The sequence below is a fragment of the Aquarana catesbeiana genome, linkage group LG01 (assembly GCF_042186555.1).
Source record: "Aquarana catesbeiana isolate 2022-GZ linkage group LG01, ASM4218655v1, whole genome shotgun sequence".
Taxonomy (NCBI): domain Eukaryota; kingdom Metazoa; phylum Chordata; class Amphibia; order Anura; family Ranidae; genus Aquarana; species Aquarana catesbeiana.
The window spans coordinates 633,270,070-633,297,200 of record NC_133324.1 but is presented as its reverse complement, the minus strand read 5'-3'; the positions used below and the strand labels follow the sequence as shown (position 1 = coordinate 633,297,200).

General features: G+C 44.5%; 1 protein-coding gene across 1 annotated transcript in view; it reads left to right on the top strand.

Moving 5' to 3' along the window:
- Positions 1-27,131, top strand: part of SCARB2 (scavenger receptor class B member 2) — a 118,612-nt gene that overhangs the window by 83,077 nt on the left and 8,404 nt on the right. The window contains exons 10-12 of the mRNA XM_073601038.1: positions 14,944-15,017; positions 21,097-21,148; positions 24,529-24,687. Coding sequence (XP_073457139.1) covers positions 14,944-15,017; positions 21,097-21,148; positions 24,529-24,687 — 285 coding nt within the window. The remainder of the gene's footprint in view (positions 1-14,943; positions 15,018-21,096; positions 21,149-24,528; positions 24,688-27,131) is intronic.

Here is a 27,131-nt window from a genome sequence, read left to right as displayed (position 1 = left end):
TTCATCCTCATCTAGTCTTCTTCCGATTTCAGGGTGTTCAGCTATCTTGTTTGGCTGGGCCAGAATGACGTAACTCCTGCACATGAATTACTTGTCCTGGCACAGAATCATGCCAATACTGTACATGCATGGCCTAGTGTACACTAGGAAAGGAAAACTGCTGACACTCAGGAAGAAGTATTTACTGTATGGGCCCGTTTACACTTGCATAGTTACATAGTTTTTCTGGTTGAAAAAAGACACAAGTCCATCTAGTTCAATCAATAATTGCGGCTTTCAGTGCCACCCCTCTGAAAAAATGATTTGCATTAATTGCTTTTTAGAGGGCATTTGGCAGGCAGCTGGGAGGTGATATGTCACCTCCTCACCGCCTGTTTTACCCCTTGAAAGCCCACAGTACCACATTGCAACAGTTGTGGGGCAGATATGGCACAGTTCTGCTCACTTGAATGGGTCATGTTTTGCAGCGTTACTACCAACCAAACACATATACAAAACAAACCTCATCCTGTGCATTAATGTGATAGTCTGGTAACAGTTCTTCAACAGTAACTGCTTCTCAACGCAGGACAACTCCTTCAAGCCTTGCTGCCCTCTGAGGACCAACTATAAAACACAAGCAAAAGCGGGCGCACCAGCCTAGTGCATTATCCCATGTGATGTTTGTTATTAATCCACATTAAAATATACACACAAGCCATGTGAATAAAACAGCATAGCAAGCTACACATCTGTAGCACCATTGTACATAAGACTCAGCATACTCCAAAGCTCAGGAGAACTTCACCAGAATCCTAGGTGGCTTACGTGTTTCGAGGGCTATACTCTTTTCTTCAGAGCCGACTTTGGGTTATAGCCCTCAAAATGCGTAAGCTAGCAAGGATCCCGGTGAAGTTGGAGTACGCCGAGTCTTATGTACAATGGTGCTACGGATGTGTAACTTGCTATGCTGTTTTATTCACATGGCTTGTGGGTATATATTAATGTGGATTAATGATAAATGGCACATGTGATGATGCAGTAGGCTGGTGTGCCCTTTTTTGCTTGTGTTTTATAGTTGCCCACCAAACACAACGTGGTATATTTTTGCAGTGACGGCCCATGTATTGTGGGCGCACCTGATTAGAGCCAAAGGCTTCAAAATAGGGTGGGCTTGGGGAGCACTCTCTGTGCCCCGATCCCACCCAATTGTGTGACGATAGTGAATTTTTACACTAACGTTCCTCCCAGCCAATCAGGAGGCAGGGCGCTTAGGAAGAGGAGCATAGGGGACACACGCTGGACTGGAGGAAGGATACCTCTGCCGCCGCTGCTGCTCTGGTGGAGACACAGGAGCACTTGGAGAGGATATCCACAGCCTGTGGCGGTAATGCCTGACCACCCGCAGGGGGGTCTATCAGAGCCACGAGCCACAAAGGTGGGGGTTCTGTCATCAGAGCCCAGTGCCACGAGTGAGGGGGGTGCTGTCATCAGAGCCAGAGCTGTGAGGGGAGTGCTGTTGTCAGAGCCGCAAGCCGAGGGGGGCTGTCCTCATCAGAGCCACGAGCAGGGGGGGTATGTGCTGTCATCAGAGCCGCGAGCAGGGGGAGGGGTTATGTGCTGTCAGAGCCGCGAGTCTCGTGAGTGGGGGGGGTCGGGGTGCTGTCTGGGCCGGGGGTCCTGTGCTGAGCTGTATACCCTTATCTGTATACCCTGAGCTGTATATCCATATCTGTGAGGCTGAGCTTTATACCCTGATCTGTGAGGCTGAGCTGTATATCCTGATCTGTGAGGCTGAGCTGTATATCCTGATCTGTGAGGCTGAGCTGTATATCCTGATCTGTGAGGCTGAGCTGTATATCCTGATCTGTGAGGCTGAGCTGTATATATACTCTGTCCTTTGATGCTGAGCTGTATACTCCTAACACTATGGGTGGAAGCAAGTGTAATACAGGGGACGGAGTGGGTGGATTCTATAAGGGGTGTGCCTTTTGTGAAGTAGGAGGGGTCAAAAAGGAAGGGTGGGGTCTGACGCCCCCCCATCCTAAAACTTCACCAGCCGCCACTGCATTTTTGACACTACTGTCAAGCATAGCATCCTGGCGAGCTTACTTCTGCTTGCTAGGGAGGTACTCCTTCCCTTTCTATGGGTCAAACACCTTAAATCCCTTACATAACAAAACACGACAGACATTTCATGCACCCAGTACAGCAAACAGAAAAAAATCTCAGCCTGTGTGTGTGTATAAAGGGCATAGCGGATTGCTTTATTTTACATTGTCTCCTTGTGACACAGTGTGCAGTAATGTGCGTGAATCACTTTGGGGTGACTTTAGTAATAACCACTTCCTTCTCTCTAGCTTTTGTCCAGTAATTGCCATCTTGCTCTAATCATAAAGAGAGCAGACTGGGACAAAGTGAACTTAAACCGTGCTCTTTATTCAGTTTATGTCAGGACTTCCTTTATTCTCTCCATACAGTTGCTGTAAGGGTTAATCCAAATCTGCAAGGCAAGTGCTTCCACATCTGTGACCTCTTTCCTAGATTTTTTTCCTTTTCACACTCATGAATCAATTTATTGTCACCACATATCACTAATGATTACATGAAGTTTGTGATTCAGCAGAGTTAAAATCAGTTTGTACTTCTTCTATTTTCTAATTATTGCTAAATGTAATGAATATAAAACATGTGCAATATTGTTTCCTTTTTAAGCATATGATAAGCACAGTAAAGTTAGATCATAGCAGTACAAACTTATTCTAATATGGGCTCAAAGTTAACTATTACTATATTCCTCTATTTACTTAAAGTATAACTAAAGGCATAACTTTTTTAGTTTTGGATGGAGTGCAGAGGGATTAAAACACCTGTCAGTTTTTATTGCTGTATTTGCCCCCCGTTAGGAAGATTTAACCTCTATTTGTCCTGTTTACCATTATTGAAAGTAAAGGAAAATCACAAATTTTGTGTTGTCCCCAGAAAAGCAATAGCAGGGAAATCTTCCAAAAGGGGCACTAGTTCTGGTAATCTGGGGGTCACCAAAGAATTCCCTTAATTTGCAGGGATCTTGTCTCACTTCCTGTTTGGCTATGTGATAGGAAGTGAAGGGAGATCTCTGCAAGGGGACACAGATGGTGGAAAAAAATTGACAGGATTCAATTGCACAGCCTCAGATGATACAGAGATTAAACAAATCTCCCTACATAAGTTGTACATGTATATCTGCTGTCTTCAGCTTTTTATACTGTTTAGAAAGTGCACGTCCTGTTAGAATTTTATCTTCCTGTTGCAGCAGGGGGAGGGGAGTCTTGCCATACACTATAAGACAGCTGATTGGAGGAAAGCCCCCCCCCCCCTCCACATAGGCAGAGACTTGCAGAGCTGTCTGCCAATCTATTTATAGTACCCGCCCTGACAAAAATTTCAGGGTGAGGTGGTTTTATCACAAGTGTCAGAACTTGTCATAAGTTATCAGGCTGATAACAGAAGAACGGAACAGGAGAAAGCCACAGGACTTAGGGCTTTGGAGAGAGCTAAGAAAACAATACAGATATATGTACCCAGCTCAAATGTCATGAATCCGGGTTTACATCCACTTTAAGAAAAGAGCTGTGATTTTTATCCCTGCAGCACTGCCTGTTGGTGAAATCTGCCATTACATTAGTGACAATGAGGTATACAGTAATGCCACAATATAAACTGAATTACATTTCACATGGCTATTCAAAGACATAAGACCATGTTTGCCAGGTTTATGAAAGATTTTATTTGTATGAGTGAGCTTTACATAAGCAGTACTGATCTTGAAAATCGTGCTTTTAGGTACAGAAAATGTGCAGGCTTGTTGCATTAGATTATTCAGTTAATTTAAGATCAATTACAGACATGTGAAAATATCTTTCATTTGACAGAAAATGTCTTAAATAATCACAAGTATACCAATTGATTATACATGTGCAAAATGATTATACAGAGGGCATCTGACAGGTGGCTGGGAGGAGATATGTCACCTCCTCACAACCTGTTTTAACACTTGAAACCCACAGTACCATACTGCAACAGTTGCATGACCGCTATGGCATGGTCCCATTACTTTGAATGGGTCACAATTTGCAGTGGTACTACCCACCAAACACAACCTGTGGCATACATTTTTGCCACACCCATGAAGCATAGCATCCCAGCTGTGGCTTGTGTGCCACCCCCGCTATGATTTTTTTTTTTGGCTATTTCCTTGTATGGATTTTTTAATGAACAAACTATTCACAGTGCTTTCTAGGTTAATGAATCATTGATACAAAATTGTATTTTTTTCATCAGACCACAATATTGCGTCTATTGGATGTCTTATTTTTTTCCTGTTCAATCTTTTATTAGAACATTTTCAAGTAGAAAATAATACAACGGTTGTATAATCAGGTATCACAAGTTTGCAAGTAGACATTACAGTCATGTAGATAGGAGTTGATACATAAGATGTATAAACCATAATGGTGTCATGAGGTGCAAATCTATCAACTAAAAATTCAGAAAAAAACACATGATACAAATGTTATAAATTGAGTTGCAGTTCAGTGAGTAAAATAAGTATTTGATCCCCAAGCAAAACATGACTTAGTACATGGTGGAGAAACCCTTGTGGGCAAGCATAGAGGTAAGATGTTTCTTGTAGCTGGTTACCAGGTTTGCACACACTTCTCAGAGGGGATTTTGGTCCACCCTTCTTTACAGATCCTCTCTAAATCCTTAAAAGAGAAATAAAGGATTTTTTTTTCCCCCCAATCATACTTACCTAGGTGGATGCAGCATCGGTCCAATGCTACATCTCTCCCCTGGCGCCTCTACACTGAGAACTGAGCCATCGAACACCGCCGATCACTCGGTTTCCATAGCTCCGTGACCGCTCTCTGCTCTTCTCCCCCCTCGCTCACTGGAGCGCTGAGCTGTGGAGGGGGCGGAGCGGCCATCTCAGCCTCCCAGCGGTTTGCTGAGAGGCTTAGACGAGTGTCAGTCCAGACACCTGGTGGATCCAGACTCCATGGTCGGGATGACGCAGTGCCTGGACTGACATTGGTGATGTCAGCAGAGAGCAGACATTAGTCTGCTCTCTGCTGAAAATTGGTCTCAGGAATGCAAAACAAATTGCACTCCTGTGATCCATAGGAGAAGTCCAGCCAAATGAGCTTTACTTGGCAACTCAGTTTTAGCTCTCTCAATAAATTTTCTATAGGATTAAGTTCTGGGGACTGACTAGGCCACTCCATGACCTTTTTAATGTGATTCTTCTTGAGCCACTCCTTTGTTGCCATGATGATATGTTTTGGGTCATGCTGGAAGACCCATCGTCAGTGTTCTGGCTGAGGGAAGAAGGTTCTCATCCAAGATTTTACAATACATGGGCCTGTCCATTGGCCCCTCAATGCAGAAAAACCGCCCCAAAGCATAAGGTTTCCACCTCCGTACTTGACTATAGGCATGGTGTTCTTAGGCTCATAGTCAGCATTTTTATTCCTCCAAACACGGCGAGATGAGGTAATGGCAAAGAGCTCAATTTAGGTCTCATCTGACCACAGCACTTTCTCCCAATCCTTCTCTGAATCATTTTAGATGTTCACTGGCAAACTTCAGATGGGCCTGTACATGTGCCTTCTTGAGGAGGGTACCTTGCGGGCACTGCAGGATTTCAATTCATGGCAGCGTATTGTGTTATCGATGGTTTGTTTGGTGACTGTGGTCCCAACTGCCTCAAGATCATTCACAAGCTCCTCCCGTGTAGTTCTGGGCCGATCCCTCACTTTTCTCAGGATCCTTACCCCATGAGGCAAAATCTTGCATGGAGCTCCAGACCGAATAATAAGACACCCATTGTCTATCCTGAGGACATGTGTGCTTTTTAGGCTAAAGCAGCCCATGGATAAATCGATTTTTCTTTCCTTGTACCATGGGTGCAAGGGGAATAAAATTGCTCTATTTATTTATTTATTTTCTCCCCATCAAAACAGTCAGTGTTGATGAGGAAATGCCTCCCACAGCGCTATTGCGTTCTGCCAGCAGGCAGGCGCAAAGCCTTCCTGGCTGGCAGACCACAACGATTAATGCTAGTGGCTATAGCCACCTGCAGTAATTACATGTAAAAAAGTCCAACAGGCTGGTTGTACCCAAGCTGATCCATCAACTTGAGTACAATCAGCCTGCCCATAGATACATCGGTCTCTGCTGAATTTGGATCCATGAATGTGGTGGTCTTAATAGCTTTGATGGCCCAGGACAATAGCCATGAACTATGCACATAGCAAGCAACGTTTTAAAGTGTATGTGAAACCTAACAATTAACTTCTGATCTATTTTGGTCATGTAAATACATATGTAGCGCTGGTAGATTTTTCAATCTACCGCTTATATGTAAATTTAGTGGGTCATCTGTTCTGTACATAGTTCAGATTCAATCTTTTGTTAGATTAGCCTCTGTTCCAGTTTGGCTGTGTTGCGTGCAGTTCCACATTGTGCCTGTGGGTGTCTTTGTCACCATAGGTCGGTGTTGGAAAGCAACAAGCTGAAGTATATGAGTGCTCTTCTGTCCCGGAGACAATTCGGCGGAGGTGGTCCTCCGTGTTGCATTCTGGGAGAGAGTATTTATGGGACAGACGCCATGTTTCTAAAGTCTTTACCTTGTGGACCTCCTGGCCTGAAGGTATGTGCTAGTCAGTTCTACTTCGCAGCTCTCCGGGCTCGAGGGTTGCGTTGCTGCAGCCGAGCAAGTGGGCCCAGAAGCCTGTCTGGGGCCTACTGCTGCGGGGATGGTCCTGTGCTGTCTGTCCTGCGGGAAGAAGCTGGACAATTGAGAAGATCCAGGGGAGGACCCATCTTGGAAGGGACCATGCACAAGGCTGGTCTTAAGAAGGGCCTGGTGACTCGATTGGAGGACGCATCCTAATTTAATCTACCGCACAAGTACTGCCGGGTCGGCTTAAAGGTTCTGGTACTGTTTGCTGTTCATCGAAAACTACTACATCCTGTGGCAGAGGATCGTAAAGTTTTGTTCCAGTCAAGTCTGTGGCAGAGACTTTTTATTCGTGCTAGGTTAGTGAGAGAGACCTATCCGGGCGGGCAAAGATTTAATCCTGAACCGAAGATACATTCATCCCTGAGGTTTCAATTCCTCAGTGCTACACCAAGAAAAGGTATTTGAACTTCCCTGCAACTCTTCTACCTCTTTCCTTCTACTTCTTCCAGCTATCTCCCATTAAAGCATTGGAAAAGTACTAAAGTGACTAGTGCCTACATTGTCTGATAATAAGCTCAACGTGGACTCTAAGTCTGGTATCGGTGAAACTACAGGTAAAAAGGTGACGGTAACAGCCCGCTTTAAATCAGCAGCTCCACCGTAAGTTTTTTTTTTTTTAATATCTCTTTATTTGAAAAAGTTATCCGATACAGCATATACAACAATCACATCAAAAAAAGATAAAGAAAAAGAAATATACAGATAGGGACTGCCACTAAAATCGCCAGCTCAATAAGATCATCAATTACTCCCATAGAATTCTCTACATCCAGTATATACCAATTCAAAAATATCCATAAGCTGTAACCTTCAAGAAGGGAAACATAGAAACAATTTCTTCATTTTCCCCTATCCCCCCCCCCCCTTCTCCTCCCCTCACCCGTCATATATCCTCACACATACCCTACATCCCTCATATCCTATGCCATCCTCGCTCCACCTCTTATCCAACTCTCTCCCAGTCCAACCATGCTTTCCATATTTTCTCAAATTTCTTATAATTACCTCTTTTCTTATAATATACTTTTCCCCACAGACCACTTCCCTTACTGCATTTTCCCATTCTGTCAATGTCGGGGCCTCCTTCCTCTGCCAATGCTGTGCGATAAGCTTTTTTCCCTGGAACAAGCATCTATCTCTTGCGTCTGTGTATCCTTTGAAATCTCTCCCTCCCCCTTCAAGCCCAGCAGGCACTCCCTCGCCTCCACCCTCAGCGATGTCCCAAACACTAAGTTTATTTTCCCCACTATCCCTTCCCGAAATCTATGCAACTTGGGGCAACGCCAGAACATGTGGATCAAATCCCCATGTCCCCCTCTGCATCTCTGACATTTCGCATCGGGTCTCTTGCCCCACTTGAATAGCTTCAGAGGTGTGTAATATGCTCTGTATAACAGATACAGATGAGACATCACTTGTGAAGGAGAGAGAGTGACCCTGGGACCCAGCGCCAAGACTTGATCCCATTGATCGTCAGACATTGTGCCCACATCTTTTTCCCATCTAGCCCTGTTTTTATTTTCAACCAGGCCTTCTTGAGCTGCTGCTTTCAAGCACCCATACATGTCCGAGATCAGACCCTTTGTGGATCCCGCATCGATCAGCTTTCTCAAAGAGGTCATTTCGCACCACACTGGCATTTCCTTCCCAAATTGTGCCTCCAGGGCATGCCTGAGTTGTAGATATCTGTAAAATGACCTGTTGGAGATCGCATACTCCTCTACCAGTTCCTGAAAGGATTTCAACCTCCCTGCCCTATATACCTGTGCAAGGTAGTGGATACCCAAACGGTCCCATTCCTCTACGCGCCCCATTTTTTTAAGCTCGTTAAGGCTATTGTTGTCCCAAAAAAAAAAAAAAATTCCGCAAAACCGGCATATCCCAGAGTTCTTTTAGCTTGTACCCAGACTTTACTCATCAACCGGGTAGTAGGACATTTGGTACAAAATGAGTCTGCCTCTAATCCCTCTGCCACTGTATCGTGTCTAGTGTCATTCAATAAGATGCTGCCCCCTGCCCCTGCTTCTCTTAGCCTATTGCTACCTCCAATTTGTTGCAATTGAGCTGCCAGGAAGTAGCCTCGTGGATCTAGTACCGCCAGGCCTCCCTTCTCCTCTGGTCGCCGTAACGTCTCCAACCCGATCCTAGCCACCCCTTCCTTCCAGATAAGTTCTCTGAATATACTGTCCATTTTTTTGAACCAGTGCTTGGGAATAAAAACAGGAGAGTTCTGCATGACATATAAGATTTGAGGTAGCCAGACCATTTTAATCAGATTGCAGCGCCCGGCGACCGAGAGGGGTAGGCGTCTCCATACTTGACACTTCTGCTTCAGCTTTTTCATCAATGGAACTAAATTTCCAGATATATACTGGCCTGGGTCTCTGGTAATATTAATCCCCAAGTATTTCATTTGCCTGACCACTTGGACTTGGGATGCCTGGTGTGGGAGAGGCTCACTCAGGGTATCGATGGGCAGAATCACTGATTTCTCCCAGTTGATCAGTAGCCCAGAAAAAATTCCGAACTCCCTCACTATCCTTATAGCTGTTTCCAATGACTCCTGCGTATCCGCCAAAAATAATAAAATATCGTCGGCATACAAGGCCACTTTATCCACCCCTCTCCTCCTCTTGAATCCCTGTATGCCCTGTGCCATCCTTAGAGCCACCGCCAAGGGCTCAATTGCCAATGCAAAGAGCAGGGGGGACAGAGGGCACCCCTGTCTCGTACCCCTGCTCAGCTGGAACCACTCCGAGCATTGCCCGTTGATTTTCACCTTGGCCCTTGGCTCGCTATACAGCAATCTTAGCCACCGAGCGAACCCGGGGCCAAGCTGATATTCCGCTAGTACCTTCCATAAATAATGCCATTCCAGGGAATCGAAGGCCTTGGCCGCGTCTAGCGAAAGAATTGCTCTCCTACCGCTATTTTCTATGGGGATTTGCATATTAAGATATACCCGCCTTATATTCGTGCTTGTGGATCTGTTTGGGATAAACCCAGACTGATCCGGGTGTATTAGTTTAGGGATTATCTTGTTAAGCCTTGCAGCTAATACTTTGGCGAGGATCTTCACATCCGAGCACAAGAGCGATATGGGCCTATATGAAGACATATCTATTGGGTTCTTTCCTTCTTTTAACAGATGTATTACTATGGCTTCTGCCATAGAGGGGGGCAAACCCCTCCTCCCTAGCCCCATTGAATACCTCCAGTAATAAGGGTAACAGTACCTCCCCGTATTTTTTATATAGTTCTATAGGCAGGCCATCCGGGCCCGGGGATTTTTGAGCCGCCATATCTCCAACCGCCCTCTGCAATTCTTTAAGAGTCAATGGGGCATCCAGCATTTCCCGATCTTCCTCTGATACCGGCGTTATCTCCAGCCCCTCAAAGAAACCCTGCATTTCCCCCTCTACATTTACCCTGGAGGAACTATATAACTTCTCAAAGTATATTTTAAATTCGTCTACTATATCCGGAGTGTTTTTTCTTATTTCTCCTTCCCTCCCTTTAATTGCCGGCACTGCACTCGGGGGGCCATTTGCCTTAATTATCAGAGACAGAGCTTTCCCAATCTTCTCTCCCTCTCCAAAAAAGCTCCGTCTCTGAAAGGATCCAATCTTTTCTGCCTTCTCCCGAAGTACCCTACTGTACTCTTCTTGCCTCCTCACCCAGCACTCGTGGTTAGCTTGGGATGGTGTTACTACAAAGTGCACCTCTGACAGTCTTGTGTTCTCTTTAGCTTCCATTTCCACAGCTTGCGACTGTTTTTTAACATACGCTATTCTCTGGATTAAAGCTCCTCGGATATGTGCCTTCAAGTAGTCCCAGACCACCCCAAGTGAAGCCGATCCTAGGTTTATGCTAATAAATTCAGACAACCCCTCCATCATTTTCTCCTCCTCTCCTATAAGTTCGAGCCAAAAGGGATTAATCTTCCAGCTCCCCCTGCCATACTGTCCCCCCACTCTCACGGAGGCAATAACTGGCGTGTGGTCTGAGACGCCTCTTGGCTCATATACTATCTCCTCCACTACATTTAGTGCCTCTTCATTCCCCAGTACGAGATCGATTCTAGACAGGGTGGCATGGGTCCTGGAGTGACACGAATACTGCCTCTCTCCAGGATGTCTCCTTCTCCAGATATCTACCAATCCTAATTTGTCACAGTACTGCAGAAGGGGACTCTTGTTGGCCTCTCCAGCTCCAGGCTTTGACGGGAACCTGTCTATGCTCCTGTTCATCGTCATATTAAAATCTCCCAGTGCTATTACCGGTGTCCCAGGGAAGTCTGCTACAAACCTGGCTAAGTCCTCCATTACCTCTGTGCAAAATGGGGGGGGGGGGGGGGAGGATATACACATTCGCCAATATATATCTTCTGTTTTCTATTAAACAAGAGAGGAAAATATACCTTCCCTTTTCGTCCAACCTACTCTGCCCGCAGGAGAAGGCCAGATCCGTGCTTATCAGTACACTCACCCCTCTCGAATATGATGAGTGAGTGGAGTGAAACTGCGTCCGGAACTGCTTATTGCTCAAAGTTTCGATTGTATCCTTAACCAGATGCGTCTCCTGCAGGCAGAGTATCTTGACATTCCCCTTTTTGGCTATTGAAAAAATTATTTGTTTTTTAAGCTTATCCCTTACTCCTCTTACATTCCATGAACATATATTGATCCTTTTACCCGTATCCGGGATTTTACCACTCCCTCCTTTAATGCTCATGGACCGTTCTATCTGATACTGTTGCGATATTTTGATCTCCTGTCAAAACTAACCATCTCCCATTACAAGTGTGATAAGGGGATACATAGTATATTTCCCTATCTTTTACCCATCCCACTAGTCTAACAACCTGAATCCACTCATATCCACTCACAACACTCCCTACCTTCCACCTCTGATTATATACATGCCTCTTCCCCCCCCCACCCCCCACTCCCCCTCACCCTCACCCTCCCAGCGCCCCCCCACCCCTCCTCCCCCATTTTACCCCCACGCCCACTTTGGGGCCTAACCCTCGGGCTTCTATTGTGACCTTCAGAAAACTTTTTGAGGTTTGAAAACAAAAAAAGGAAAAAACCGTGAACCAAGTCCAATAGGGGGGGACATTCCCCCTCTGAGAAAAAAAAGAGAAAAAAATATTTTGTGCTATTACCTTGTGCGTAAATTGTGCATTTTTCTCTATAGGTATATTATATTACTATTTACTTAATCCCCCCCTCCCCCGCTCCACTCCCCAATTATCACATCAACAAGAAAAAAATCCAGTGAAAAAACAACCAAAAAAAAAAGTAATACAATAAAAAGTCCAAAGAAAGAAAATCCAGTGGAGAGAAAAAAAAAAAAAAAAAAACCCAAGAGATAATACAATAAAAAAACTCAAAGAAGAAACAGGAGAAAGTTCCAAACAGCACTTAACTTCCCTCTCCTCTCTTAATTCTTCCCTCAATACTCTCTAGCCAAGTTGACACTTCATTGGGGGTAGAAAAAAACCTGACTTCTCCCAGAGCTGAGACCCGCAATCGCGCCGGGAACAAAAGCGCGTAATTGATTCTGAGTTGTTGAAGCTTACGCTTGCAATCTCCAAATTTAGCTCTTTGCCTCTGCAGCTCAAGAGAGAAGTCTGGGTAGATTGAAATCCTAACTCCATTATGCTGGATGTTCCTTAACTCTCTTGCCTTCTGTAAAATAGTGACTTTGTCCCGAAAACACAAAAGCTTAAAAATAAAGGGTCTAGGGTGGCCTCCTGGTGCTAGAGTTTTGGGACCTATTCTGTGTGCCCGCTCAACAGCAAATGTAGCAGAAAATGAGTCCCTGCCGAACTTCTCCCTCAGCCAGTCCTCCATGAATTGAGTGGGGTTGTTCCCCTCACAGCCTTCTGGGAGCCCAAGTACCCTCAGGTTCTCTCTGCGTAGCCTGTTCTCCATACTGTCCATTTTCTGTAAGCAATCCTTAGTTGGATTTTCATAAGTGCCACCTCTTGCTTTAATGGGTATACATCGTCCTCCATTTGGCTGAATCTCTCCTCAAGTGCTGTTGTGCGGATGCAAACTGTACGCACTTCCCCTTTGACCACAAGCAATTCATCTCTAATACTTTTAAATTGCTCAGACAGCTCAGTGATTGATTGCTTGCAGTTGTTAACAGCTGTAAGAATATCTTGCAGGGAAGGCTCTCTCTTACCCGAACTGCCCAGGTCTCCCCCTATCGCCCCTTCTAGGTCCAGGTTTTGTTGTTTATCCAAGGTCCCTCTTGAGGCTGAGCCTGCCAGTGGGATAGCTGATGATGGAGCTACCAAAGTCCCATTTTCCTGGGTCTGACTTCTCCTCCCAGGATGTCCCACCTGCTGTTGGCCCCCTCCTAAGTTACTGGATTTGTTAGGGGTTTGATTTGGGGTGTGTGCAAAGCGCTCTAATTTGGTGGCTGCTTGGTTCCCCTTCTCCTTAGCGCTGCGGGTTCCGAGACCCCCTGTCCCTTGCTGGACTGACCCATCCCCCATCCCCTTCTTCTTGGACATTCCTGATGGTATCCTGATAGTATGCTGCTTTGCCAATGCACCGCGCTAGCCCCCTGCCCTGTGATCTGAGCCTGTATAGCCACAGTCCCCTTGCCAGGATATCAGTATTAATGTCTCTTCACAGCTGGGCTTTTTATACTGTGGATGCACACACAGCCAGCGACTCACCCCTCCAGTTCTCCGGGCGGGATCCCGTGCCGCTTAGTCCTTCCAGGGGTTTCCAGCACCGCACAGCACAGCACAGCTCAATCCCAGGTGTCAGCGCCCTCCTCTCTCACAGGGACAGGCGCTGCCGGTGTATTTCCTGGAAGAGCTCTGTGTGGTTGGGCTCCGTACGGCTCCGTGTATCAGTCCCGTCCACAGTCGCGCCCGCGGTAGCCTTGTTCAGATGCTCCGGGCAGTCTCCTAGGTCTCCTAGGTCCCGCACTGTCAGACGCCGAGTACAGAGCGAGGGGAGAGGGCTGAACTCAGTCACGGCGTCCTCTCTCGCCTCTCACCTCAACATCCGGTCACGCCCCCCCATCAGCCGATCAGCTCCACCGTAAGTTAGTGCTACACATACCTCCCAACTTTTTGAGATGGGAATGAGGGACGCCTACTAGCAAAAGTATGTAGGCATAGGAGACGCCCCCACCGCGACCCCTTAAAGGAGAATTAACCCCCAAAAAAAGATTAGTTAAACCCACACGTGCTTTTTTTTTATCACTACTATTCTTTTATATTGGCTTTTAAAATTTACAAATGCAGCAATTTAAGATGTGGATCAAAGATTTAGCTCTGGGAAACACTTTTCGAAAGGTAAATGGTGCATTTTATTATACAACTACATAGATCAGACCAAAATGAGGGACAAATGAAGAGGAAAGATGGACGCAGGGACATTGCTCCAAATCAGGGACAGTCCCTCAAAATCAGGGACAGTTGGGAGCTATGTAAATATATCATTGAAAGTATTTTGCTTTATCTGTTCAAAAAGTGCCTGTTGGTTCTGTTCAGAATCTTATGAGCTGATAATTTTCTGTGCTCTGCCTGGGCACATGGAGAGGTTAAAGAGATGAAGAGAGGTTTGTGTTCCTTGTAATGCATCAGCAATGGAGTAGGAGCAGCTGACATGTATGGAGCCAAAAATACGCTGTGTTGTCGTGTCAAAGAAGAAGGTAGAAGCACACTATGGTTGTGGTCACACTGGTGGCGAGTTTACCGTCCATCAGCAGGTGTTTAGGAGGCGATACTGCCAGCTCCTAAATGCCTGTTTATTTTTGGTTTTTTTCTTTTTCAGATCCCAAGGGGGATTTTGCATTGCAAGACCCTGCCACAGTTTGGCACGCAGTCAAAGCACTTCAATGGGAGCTTTTGGCAAGCTTCACCAGCTGCCAAACATGACACGCTGAGTTAATTTGTTGCACAGTGAAGCATAATGGCCGCGGCAATGTGAACAGACCTCCGTGATCAGCATGTTATTTTGTAGGTGGGCAATTGGGGAGATGATAAAAATGTGGATCAACCGACTTTTGACTGCTGCTTTGGGTGTGTGTGAACAGGCTTTTGTTCTGTGTGTAGCATGTTTAAGGGGAAATGTGCATGTGTTGCAGAGATAGGTTTTTAACATTGCATCTAATGATGAACCCCCGCCCCCCTTATCTTTCAGCTTACTGGAATATTACTGAGAGCTGCCAAGAGAATGCAAGTCAACGTCCACATAAGACAAATTCCTACATTTAGGTAAGTTTCTGAAGATGGTTACATGGACACAGTCACAAAATTTGACAGTGCCAAAGCAGGTTAGTGGCCCCAAATACAGACACCGCCACCGTTCAGAAAACGCCTTGTAATTGTCTCAATGAAGACTCTCTAATTGGATAAGGTGGCGATCGTGACATTTCCGCTCTACCTCATCCAATGAAAGAACACTTTCTGACTGGTGGCAGTGCCGAGTGAACTACCCCGCTGTGGTTATTGCAGCAGCTTGGTACTGGACTCGGAAGGCTGCTGCAATCACGGTAGTATGGGCAACTACTACAGTGACTTGCAGTTGACCCCAGGTTCGGCCCAGTATGAGATATGCATACTTACATTGCCAAGCTGGACCAAAGTAACTATGCAAAATAACTCATACCGAAGCTACAGCTTTAAAGTATAACTTAAAGCGGACCTTCGGTTATTTTTTCAACTTTCCATCTATTAAATATTCTGCCTTTGTTGTTTTAACTTTGGATAGTAAAACCAGTAAATACTTTATGCATCGGGGAGGAAAGGTAAATTAATAACATGGATATGGATAATAACATGGATATGTATTGTAAGTTAATACACAATATTTTATGATGCTGTATTTCTTTCTGATGTTTGTGAAATAATAAAAAATATTTTAAAGTGAAAATAATTAAATTAAAATGTTTAAAAAAAAATAATATGCAAAGTGGTTGGAGGGAAGCTTCAGAATGGCAAAGATGTTTTTTATTACAAATTATGTGAGCAGACTGCAGTTCCTTTTTAAGGTTGAAGTCAGTTTTTGACATAAAGCACAATAAACCCAAACCCTAAAATGTAATAAATTGTAGCTTACCAGTTCTTAGATCTGGTATCTGCATTTGCTTTCTTTTTTCCAGGCTAAGAACATTCTCAATAAGGAAAGAGAAATGTGCAAAAAATGCAATGTCCTTGTTACTTCCTATGAGCTAAACTGGAAGCAGAAAACAATCTAATATTTCATATGTAAACTGTTTATCTCCCCATCCCCTACATAACAGAGAGTAACAATGGCAGACAAATTGTTGTCCAATGAGAAGCCAACATGGCTAGGTCCCCTTTGTCGAGGTGATTCACAGTTGGCTTTATCTGTCACTTTGACAAAGGTGACATGTGTCTGTCTGAAACAATGTTATTTATTTATTTATTTATTTTTATTTCTGCATGAACTTCACTAAGGCCTCTTTCACACTTGTGCGACTTTTCCTGCGACTTGGGACTGCAAAGTCACATGACAAGTCGTACTCCATAATTTCCAATGAGTATCATTCATATCTGTGCGACTTCAAGGTAGTCCCTGCACTACTTTGCTCTGACTTTGATGTGACTTGAGGTCCATAGACCTCAAGATTACACAGGCATTGCTTCAAGTCGTACATGTTTGAAAGGGGCCTAAATCTTGTTGGATATTTCTATAATTCTAGAGTGCTTGAATCTTCTGCCTAATGGATTTGTACAGTACCACTGTGCTTGGTCGTACACCCACATTTATGCTTTATCTACAAGAGTTTGGGCTCATTTACACTTGGTTTGACTTTAACTCATATTAAAGCACCTACTGTATCAACATCTATCTTTTTTTTTTTTTTTTTTTTTTTTTATGCGTTTTGGTGATGCTTTTTTTAAAGCTTGGCAAATGCGCTGTGTGTTGATTTTCTATTTGTTTTAAAGGGGTCCAGTGGAATCCCCGCTCAGTAATACTCCTACTTAGCAGATCCCCTGTTCAGCAGATCATCTGCTCAGTAGTACCCCCAGCTCTGATGATGCCCCACTGGGTAGTACCCCCCCAGCTCTGATGATGCCCCACTCGGTAGTACCCCCAGCTCTGATGATGCCCCACTCGGTAGTAACTGATGTCTTTCCGGTTTGCTTGTTGGATCTCTCATACCTGCACTATCGCCAAAACAAAGGTAACCATTTTATTTAGAGACAGGTGCTTTGATTAGCATTCAGAGTGCTTTAAAAAAGTGTGTCCAGTGCAACATTTTGAAGCAAGTGTAAACAAACCCTTTGTGTGGTATGGTTTGATTTCCTTGCACAAGATGTTTAAAGTCCAGCCTGTGTGACAACCATGGCTCCTTCCAAGGATACACTGGAGAAGTTAATGTAGCAACACCGGTAGAAGGATAGTGCAACTCAAAGTGAGATTTTGAAATAAGGCTTCCCTGCAAGTATTTCTGATGTTATACCTGTTCTAGCACTGAACCATTAGTCCCTAAATAGGTTATCTACTAAGGGGAACTAGCTATAGTTATAGACAGATCTTTAGATGGTTAATAAAGAGCGTAATGTAGATGGGTCTTTTCTTATCAATAAGACCAGGGAAGAGCTAGAGCCAGCATAGTTTATTTCAGAGCAAAGTACAACTTGATAAAAGGGAAAATGGAGCAGAAAATGTGTATAGATTGTAAACATGAAAAGGATGGAAATATAGCCAGAACATACGCACAAGTAATTTGGAGTTGATGCCTATGGCTCAGGTCCTAATTGATACTTTTGTGAGAAATATCTTCTGTCCTATACATTAAATGCTAGTATTCATTATATGGATTCCTTTTTTTTTTTTTTTAAATTTCACATATCTTAATTTATATCTTCACATTTACAAACAGACGGGGCTTCTCAGCAAATGTGACAGGAATGGGGACAAATAACAGTTCACAAATTTGTTGTTACATCTGGTCAAGTGGGTCCATTTCTAAATCCATTTGTTGGATGAATGTGATGAGCATTCATGCAGGCTGCACACATTCCCATGAGACATTGCAAGACTCTGACAAGCACAGGCATGACTCCTAGAGGCAGAGGCATGATGGGATTTGTCGTTTCACCACAGCTGGAGTGCCGAGCTTGCCTCCCCTGCTGTAATGGATTCATTCTTATGATTGTTGGCTCCATCTAGTGGCTAAAATGTGGTATAGTTTTCTAAAACACCCTAGTGAGACAATATACCGCATTACTAAAAAAAATAAAAAAAGTAAATTCTACTGAATACTATACTGCAGGGGTGTCCAAACTTTTTTCAAAGAGGGCCAGATTTGTTGAAGTGAACATGTGTGGGGGCCGACCGAATTCTCTTGCCTTTGTGGCTGTGTGTGAGTAAAGAGATGAGCTTGGGCGTGTTATTTGGATATACCGTATTTATTGGCGTATAACACGCACCTTCACTTTAAGGGAAGTTTCAGGAAAAAAAATAAAATTTTAAGTAAAGAACTATGAAGTAAAATAAGGGCCAGTGCCCACCATTGCCAGGAATGCGGCGCCCAGTATTGCCAGGAATGCGGCGCCCAGTATTGCCAGGAATGCGGCGCCCAGTATTGCCAGGAATGCGGCGCCCAGTATTGCCAGGAATGCGGCGCCCACCATTGCCAGGAATGCGGCGCCCACCATTGCCAGGAATGCAGCGCCCACCATTGCCAGGAATGCGGCCCTCAGTATTGCCAGGAATGCAGCGCCTAGTATTGCAAAAAATGCATCACCCAGTATTGCCAGGTATGCAGCCCCCATCATTGCCAGGAATGCAGACTCACCATTGTGATCAGTGCAGCCTGCCCATTCATCTGCAGCCTTGGAGGGGACAGGGAGGAGGCGGGACGAGCGCCAAAAGATTACATACAGGAAAAACTCCTGTTATCTCGGTGGCCTCTTTAATAGAAAGTCCCGCCTCCTTTGATGGACAGAACAGTCGTCCAATGGCAGGGCCGGAGATGGGACCTCTTATTATAGAGGCTGCCGTGTAAACAGGAAATACTCCTGTGTGCACGGAACTCGTACCGCCTCCTCCCTGTCCCCTCCAATGCAGCCAGAATATATATCTTTTGTGGCCCCGGCGCTGGGAGATTGCTGGGGGCCACAAAAAATGATATACGTGTCCAGATAACCAGGTGGGCCGTTCAAAACCGAAACGTGGGCCGCGATTGGCCCGCGGGCCGGACTTTGGACATGCCTGCTATACTGTATACTGAATACGATCACATAATGTTTTCAGAATGCAATACATGTCTCACCAGTGTTTTTAAACACTTCCATACCACAGTACGTCATATGACATCCTGGACGTTCAGTGGGGATATCTGAATAATGCCTGCAGCTACAGGCATCATTCAGATCTCATCTTTTTCAGCCAGCGATTCTCTGCATTGTAAAAATAATCATAGTGGCAGTTCAGCCCCTTGATTGTTTTTACAGGCAGCGGGAGGGGATGATCCCCCTCCCCCCTCAGGTGCTTCTACCGGCTCGCCTGTGCGATCGGCGAGCTGGAGAAGGAATCCGCTGGTGGCGGAAGTTTAGCATAGCGCTAACTAAGGACCAGATGGTCCCCGGTCATCTCTATGACTCCCGGAGCCCAGGCGCGACGTTGTGATGTCAGGTCTGGCCCTGGCAACTGTAAACACTGCCATGTATTTGTCTGGAAAGCCTGAGATGTGTTTTTTGTTTTTGTATCTCAGGCTTTCCAGCCTAGAGGAGACCCCGCATCTCTCCATAAAGCGGACCTGTCATGCACTATTCCTATTACAAGGGATGTGCACATTCATTGTAATAGTAATAAAAGTGTAAAAAAAAAAAAAAAAAATATTGAAAGTGCCCCCGTCCCCACGAACACATATAGAGGTCGCATCCAGATAATCGACGTTCAAACCACACATGTAAAGTATTGCCACGAACGTTAGAGCAAGAGCAATAATTCTAGCCCAAGTCCTTCTCTGTAACTCTAAACTGGTAACCTGTAAAAAAAATGTAAAGCGTAGCCTATGGAGATTTTTAAGTACCAAAGTTTGGCGCCATTCCACGAGTGTGCACAATTTTAAAGCGTGACATGTTGGGTATCTATTTACTTGGCGTAATGTCATCTTTCACATTTATACAAATAATTGGGCTAACTTTGCTGTTTTTTTTTTTTTTTTTATAAACACAACGCAAATACTGTGTAACATAAAAAATTGCAATGACCGCCATTTTATTCCCTAGGGTCTCTGATTTTATATATATATATATATATATATATATATATATATTTATTATGAGAGAGAGAGCGATATCAATTTATTTATAATGTTTTGAAGGTTCTGAGTGATTTTCTAGCAAAAAAAAGATAATTTTTACATGTAGGAGAGTAATGCTGGAATTTGCATTTTTTTTTTTTTTTTTCTTTTTACATCTGAGTGTATTTAGGATTAATACGCTAAAACAATCAAACAACAAAATCCTATATATTTAAATGGTAGCCATTCAATATGAGAACTCCAAAAGCTATGAACTACTTTTGAGGCATTTTTAGCCCTATAGACTTCAATAGGAATGCATGTAATTGCTACTACCCAACCCCAGTGCTTTCAATATGCCTAAAACAAAAAAGTCAGATGCTTGAAATACTATTCTAAACTGTTGCATACACATTCAGAAATGTTCAAATAAAACACCTGGCTGTAATCCTGTTTTATTTGAAATATGCATGTTAAAATGAATGAGCTTTCCCATTTCTCAGTTATGTAAACATGAAAGTACCTTCACAATCTGCTCACTGCAATACTGTTTACTTTTTTTTTTTTTTTTAAACTTTATTGGACGTTTACACTCATTTCAGTTCTCTAGTTCTCTAGTGCACTGCAGTGTGATGACCTCCAGTGTTGTCCAGCGTGCTGTGGAAAAATGCAGCAATTAGGGCTAGTTTACACTTGCTTCAAAACATGGCTTCGAACACGCTTTGTCAAAGCTCTCTGAACACCAGTCTAAGCCCCTGTCACAAAATAAAATGGTTAGCTTACAGTCCTGTTTACACCTTGCTTTTGCTTGGTGCTTCGGTGAGGCTTCGGTGGGGCTTCGGTGTAAACAGGAATGTAAGCTAACCAGCTTTTGAAGCAAGTGTAAACTAGCCGTTAATGTATGTTGAAGCCAAAGCAAGTGTAAATGAGCCTTTAGTGCTTAGTGTTTTCAGATGCAGCCTTTTTATTGAAATACAGTTTCACTAGGTAGAGTACACAACATAAAGCCCACAAATGTTCGATATATCATAGGCATGAACCAAACTAATAGATTTTTTTCTAATTTTTAGTATCACAAAAAATATACAGACTCTCTACTTCCCAGTGATGCACCTAAGTGAGGTAAGAATGACTTTTATTTTTTCCCAGTTCTTATTGGTGTTATTTCTGGCAACATTGATAATGATAATCAATACTCCCAACTTAATAATGAAGTAGGCAGAGAGAAATGTCTATCAGCAGGGGATGATGTACCTGGATAGGGATATCAATACAGGGGATAAATAAGGTGGCTTGGGGAATGAGGTGGCCAGGGAGGAATATTAGTCAGCTGAGGGGGGTTGTGTTGGTGAGGCAACTGGAGGGGTTGAGGTGGCTAGTTAGGAACGCCTGTCGATGTGAGGGTGAGGAAGTGAGGTGAATGGGAAGTGTCTACCAGCAGGGGGATAAGGTGTCCTCTGTCAGCTGCCCATCCAGGACTTTACCCACTTCTCTTTGAGGCAACCCTAACCTGGTAGATTGTGGCTCACTCCCAACCTGAAACTTAACTGAGCAGTGTGCCCCTCGGAGGGATGAGTAACAGAGCCGAGCACACATCCACTGAAACAACTATGCATTCACCTCCTGCTCATATTTTGTTGTCCCCTCCCCCATCCCCCATCTTCTACTTACTACCTGCATGGTTGGGCCCTGTGTTGAAGGCCCTGGGCAGAATCCACCAAGCCATGTCAGGAAGAAAGATCATTGAGAGTACAGTATATCAGGTTAATAGTATTAGTAATAATATTCGGTCATTCATCTGATCCTCATTAGCAAACGGGTACCTTTTGGCAGGGGTATTTGGGGGTTCTTTTAGGGGTACTCATGCCCAGCTCCTTTGGGAGGACCGCAGCATTGTTTGTTTTAGAGGGAGGGAGTGAGGTTTTTTGTGTGAGTAGGCAATAGGCGTTGTAGGGGTAGCTTGGTGGTGTGTGTGTGTGTGTGGGGGGAGGAGACTTGGGTTTTGTGATGCTGTTATTTTTTAGTTGTTACTTATGAGGAGGTTGCTCTTGGGTGTTTACACACTTTTTTGTTATTTTTTGTTTTTTAATGGTTTCCTGTGATCACACCCACCCTATATGCCAGGGTAGCACCACCTCTATACTAATATCACTGCGGGGCTCCAAAGACCAACAATTTTTTGGAGTACAGTGTTTCAAGCACACTAGGCCATACACTGGACTCCAGCAGGCTGTACCACTAACTAAAAGTGTATGTTCTCCCAATATATGCACAGTTTCCCACGTCACTTTAAAAAACTGCAAGTACTGAAAAATACCTATTGACCCTACCAAAAATGTAGTCCACGTCTAACTTCCTGTTTGAGTTAACACCATGCTGCTCTGCTGTACTGAAATGGCAGGAGGGGGGAGAATTAGCAGGTAGATGGTATAGAAAGGGAGCAAAGGTTGGGCATCAAGGAGAGAGGAATGTGATGATGTAGTCAAGCAGACAACGCTGCTTGGAATTTCAGTGCAGTAGGGACAGCGCTGTCAGCCCACTGCAGAAAGTTATGCAGTGTACACATGGTCGGACTTTCCGGCATACTTGGTCCGGCGGACCAGAGTCCGCCGAACAATCCGACCGTGTGTAGGCGCTTTCCCAAAAGCCCGCCGGACCTAGATTTGAAACATGGTTTAAATCTTTCTGTCGGACTCAGTTTCTGGCGGAAAGTCCGCTCGTCTGTATGCTGGTCCAACGGACCAGATACGACGCAAGGGCAGGGTATTGCATTTCGCGCTTGTTGCAACAGGAAAAAAACGGCGTGGAGTCCCCCTAAAATCCTTACCGGGTGATGACCACGCCCCCTAAAACGTCACAGTCCCAGCATGCCCAGGGACTGTGACATAAGGGGACGGGGGGTCTCTGCCTATATAAGTCACAACGGAGCCCTCAGAGAGCAGTCCAGCCGGAGAGAGCGTTGTGTCAACATCTGGAGAAGAGAAGAGGGAAGAAGACAAAAAGCCAAGAAGCCCAGAAGTCCGGACCTCCGCTGGCAAGAGAGCGGCCTGAAGACAGCGGAGGAGCCGGCCGAAGAACTGGAACACCGGGAGAAGAGGCCGGAGAGAGCGGAGAAGAACCAACCGGACGTCGGGAGAAGAGGAACCGGAGGGACCCCCAAAGCCGGAAGAAGACCCCTGAAGCCAGAGGAAGACCTCCCCCCCGGAGCTGTTTAATAAATTATTTTAAAAACCTGTGTAGTGTGTTTTATTATTGACACTTTTTCCCTAGGTGAATGGGTAGGGGTACCATGTACCCCATACTCATTCACATAGGGTGGGGGGCCGGGATCTGGGGGCCCTCTTATTATTGGGGGCTCCCGGATTCCGATAAGCCCCCCGCCCGCAGACCCCGACAACCAACGGCCAGGGTTGTCGGGAAGAGGCCCTTGTCCTCATCAACATGGGGACAAGGTGCTTTGGGGTGGGGGGCCCCGCAGGGCGCCCCCCTCCCCCAAGCACCCACCTCCCATGTTGAGGGCATGCGGCCTGGTACGGTTCAGGAGGGGGGGGCGCTCGCTCGTCCCTACCCCCTTTCCTGACCGATCGGGGTCTAGTATGGATTTTAGGGGGGACCCCACGCCGTTTTTTCGGCGTAGGGGTTTCCCTTTATAATCCATACTAGACCTAAGGGCCTGGTATGCCCCGCGACGGGGCTCGCAAGGTGTCAATCTCGCCGATAAAAGCGACAAGATTGACTTCCTTTTCTAGTCCTGTCGCACCTGAGTCACGTTCAAAATGAACGGACTTGTCCACGTGTGGGCAAGTCCGTTCATTCTGAAAGTCCGCCGTAACTCCGGCGAAAGTCCGTCGGAAAGACGGGCGGACTTAGCCCGCCGGAAAGTTCGGTCGTGTGTGGGCAAGTCCGTCCGTTTTTAAAGTCCGGCGGACAAAGTCCGTCAGAAAGTCCTGGCGGACAAAGTCCGTCAGAAAGTGTGCCGGACCAAGTATGCCAGAAAGTCCGATTGTGTGTACGCGGCATTAGAAACTGACTGCAATTCTGGACAGATCAACAGGTATTTTCGCTTTACATTAATAATGATTAGTTGCCATCAGCAGCCATCATAAATGGAACAGATTGCAATGGTAAGCTTCGTGAGTATTCTACAGTGGCACACAATTGATGCACTGTGTGGTCAAATTATGTTTTCCACCAATATTTGCTTCTTAACTAGTTGGAAAAAGTAACAAGTTATGCTACTCTAGGAAAATTACATGCTATTAATTTTAGTAGTGTGATTGAAAATCTCCCATGTAGCTCTAACCAAGAAGCCTTTTCCAACAGGCTGTTCACTAATAATAGCAAAGGCCATGTAGACTTGCACCATTTTTTTTTATTCATTTACATGAACCCCCATTGGTATACATATATTTCTATAGTTCCCGTCTTTTGCAAATTGGCCTTCAAAAATGACATTTGATTTATTTTTGCTGTAATTACAACTGTGTGTAATTCTATTACAGACGGTTCTCATTGATGACGACTCTTCTGCAAAACTTAGGACCATTCTGTTCAAGGCCAGATTGGTAGCCAATGTTCCCTTCATCATTATGGGACTAGGCATTTTGTTTGGTATAATATTCGTTATTCTGGTATGCCGTCCACATAGAACAAGGGAACAGGTATGTAAAAATGTAAAGTGGGAAGTATATTGTGTATTATTTCATTTCATTCAATATTATTACCCATTTAAATCTAATCTTATGGAATTAAAAATTTAATACTTAAAAGGATTGTAAACAATCACCTTGTACAAAAACCCATTCGGTTTAAAATAGAAATGAAAGGCAAAACATTTGTGTATAGGAAACATTTTTTTTTCCCCCCTTTTTATAAGTGATCACCTTCTCTCAGTTTCCTCTGTTCATAGCTGCATAGGAGCTGGGGGGAGGAGAACCAACAGTACACTGAGCTTCCCAGTGGAGGGCTGTGCAGCGGGGGCAGGTCAGGACAAGTCTCATCATTGAAGGAGAGCAGGCAGCTAGAGAACTGACCATGGACGTGCTCTTCTCCCTAGTGTGGTCAGTTTATAATAGGAAAGCAGAAGGACTGACAGGAAAACCAGGGATTTCACACAAGGGAAGCAATACAAAGAGGACACAATACATTTTAATACAAGTACATGGTACAGCAGGCACATATCAGGAATATAAAATGTTGTGGTAACAAACCCTTTAATTACAGTGCATTTAAAGCCCTTTCACACTGAGCTGCCTGACGCTTTACCGTCGTTTTAGCGGCGCTTTTCACCCCCGCTAGCGGCTGAAGAAAGGGTTAATAGGGCCTGTGTAGCGATGCTGCCGAAATGCTTTGGCAGCGCCGCCCATTCATTTCAATGCACTCTGGCTTTCACACTGGGGAGCATTGAGAGATGTTTTTCAGGCGCTATTTGTAGAGCTAAAATGCCTAAAAAAAACGCCTCCAGTGTGAAAGGGGTTTTAAAGTGCATGTCCTGCCCAAAACCTTTTTTTTTTTTGGAAGGAGTGAAAAAGGATGAGAGCTCCTGTCAGGTTTTTAATGCCATCTGGGGCTCTGTTAGGAAGATTTCCCCTCATTACTGTCACAGTGACAGTGATAACAGATTTACCATATAGGAAATCAATGAAAATCTGAAACCAAGACAGAGCCAGAAACAAAAATATGAATTAACTGGTTTCTACTTCACTACAAAAAAAAAACATTGTTTGCCATCCTAACTTGGCCTATTGCATCATAAATGTCCTGTTTGTTATCTCCAACACTTTCCTACATAACGCTGATTGTAATTTTCCTGTTGCAGTTGTTTTATTTAAAACGTGTCAAATATTTGACAAAAACAAGGTTCTGAAAACTAGAAAAAGTTTCATATAAATATATTCCTTAACCACTTGCTTACTGGGCACCTAAACCCCCCTCCTTTACCAGACCAATTTTCAGCTTTCAATTCTGACGCACTTTGAATGACAATTGCGCGGTCATACAACACTGTACCCAAATGAAATTTTTATCATTTTTTCCCACAAATAGAGCTTTCTTTTGGTGGTATTTGATCACCTTTGTGGTTTTTATTTTTTGTTGTAAAAAGACCGAATTGAATTTTTTTTTTTTTTTTTTTTTTTTATTTTTTTATTTTTTTATTTTTTTATTTTGTTATAAAATGTTTAAAAAAGGTAATTTTTCTCCTTCATTGATGTACGCTGATGAGGCGGCACTGATGGGTGCTGATAGGTGGCAGTGATGGGCACTGATGGGTGGCAATAATGGGCACTGATCTGGTACACTGATAGGCAGCACTGCTAGGTGGCACTGATTGGCACCACTTGTGGGCATTGATAGGTGACACTTGTAGGCATTGATAGGTGGCACTCGTGGGCATTGAAAGGTTGCACTGGTGGGCACTGTCAGGTGGCAATGGCAGGTGGCACTGGTGGCACATATGAGGCATTATTGCCTCCTCCTCTTCAGGACAGATGTCCCTTGCTGATGAGCAGGTGATCAGTTTTTTTTTCTCCTTGCGCTGACAGCGCGAGGAGAAAAAAAAAACAATCACAGAGCTTTTGTTTTGATCATGTGATCAGCTGTCATTGGCTGACAGCTGATCACATGGTAAGGGGCTGGGACCGGCCCCTTACTTGGATCAGTGATCACCCGAGTCTCAGTGACTCGGTGATCACAGCGTGTTCCACGTGCGCCCTGTAGGGCGTGTGCACAGGGGAGGCCGTCATTCGGCTATAGCACGGATGTCAACTGGTTAAAGTGTTACTAAACCCAGGACCCTGCATTCACTATATCTGGTCTCCCACAGTACACAGAATATGGAAATGAAATTATTTTAGTAAATATAAACTGCTAAATACCTTTTCTCTTCAGCAGTATATAGCAGTCTTGTATCCGTTCCTAGTAAAGCTTGTAGGAGAAGTTTTCATTTTCCTCTGACCCTCTGTCTGGACAGTGCTCATTGTGTGCTCACTGTACTGATCACATGAACTCTCCCAAGAAAAAACAAAAACTCTCTATCAATACACATCAAACTGAGCATGTACAGCCCGTCCCTGAGTTCTGTATTATCAGGAAATAATTAGGGGAC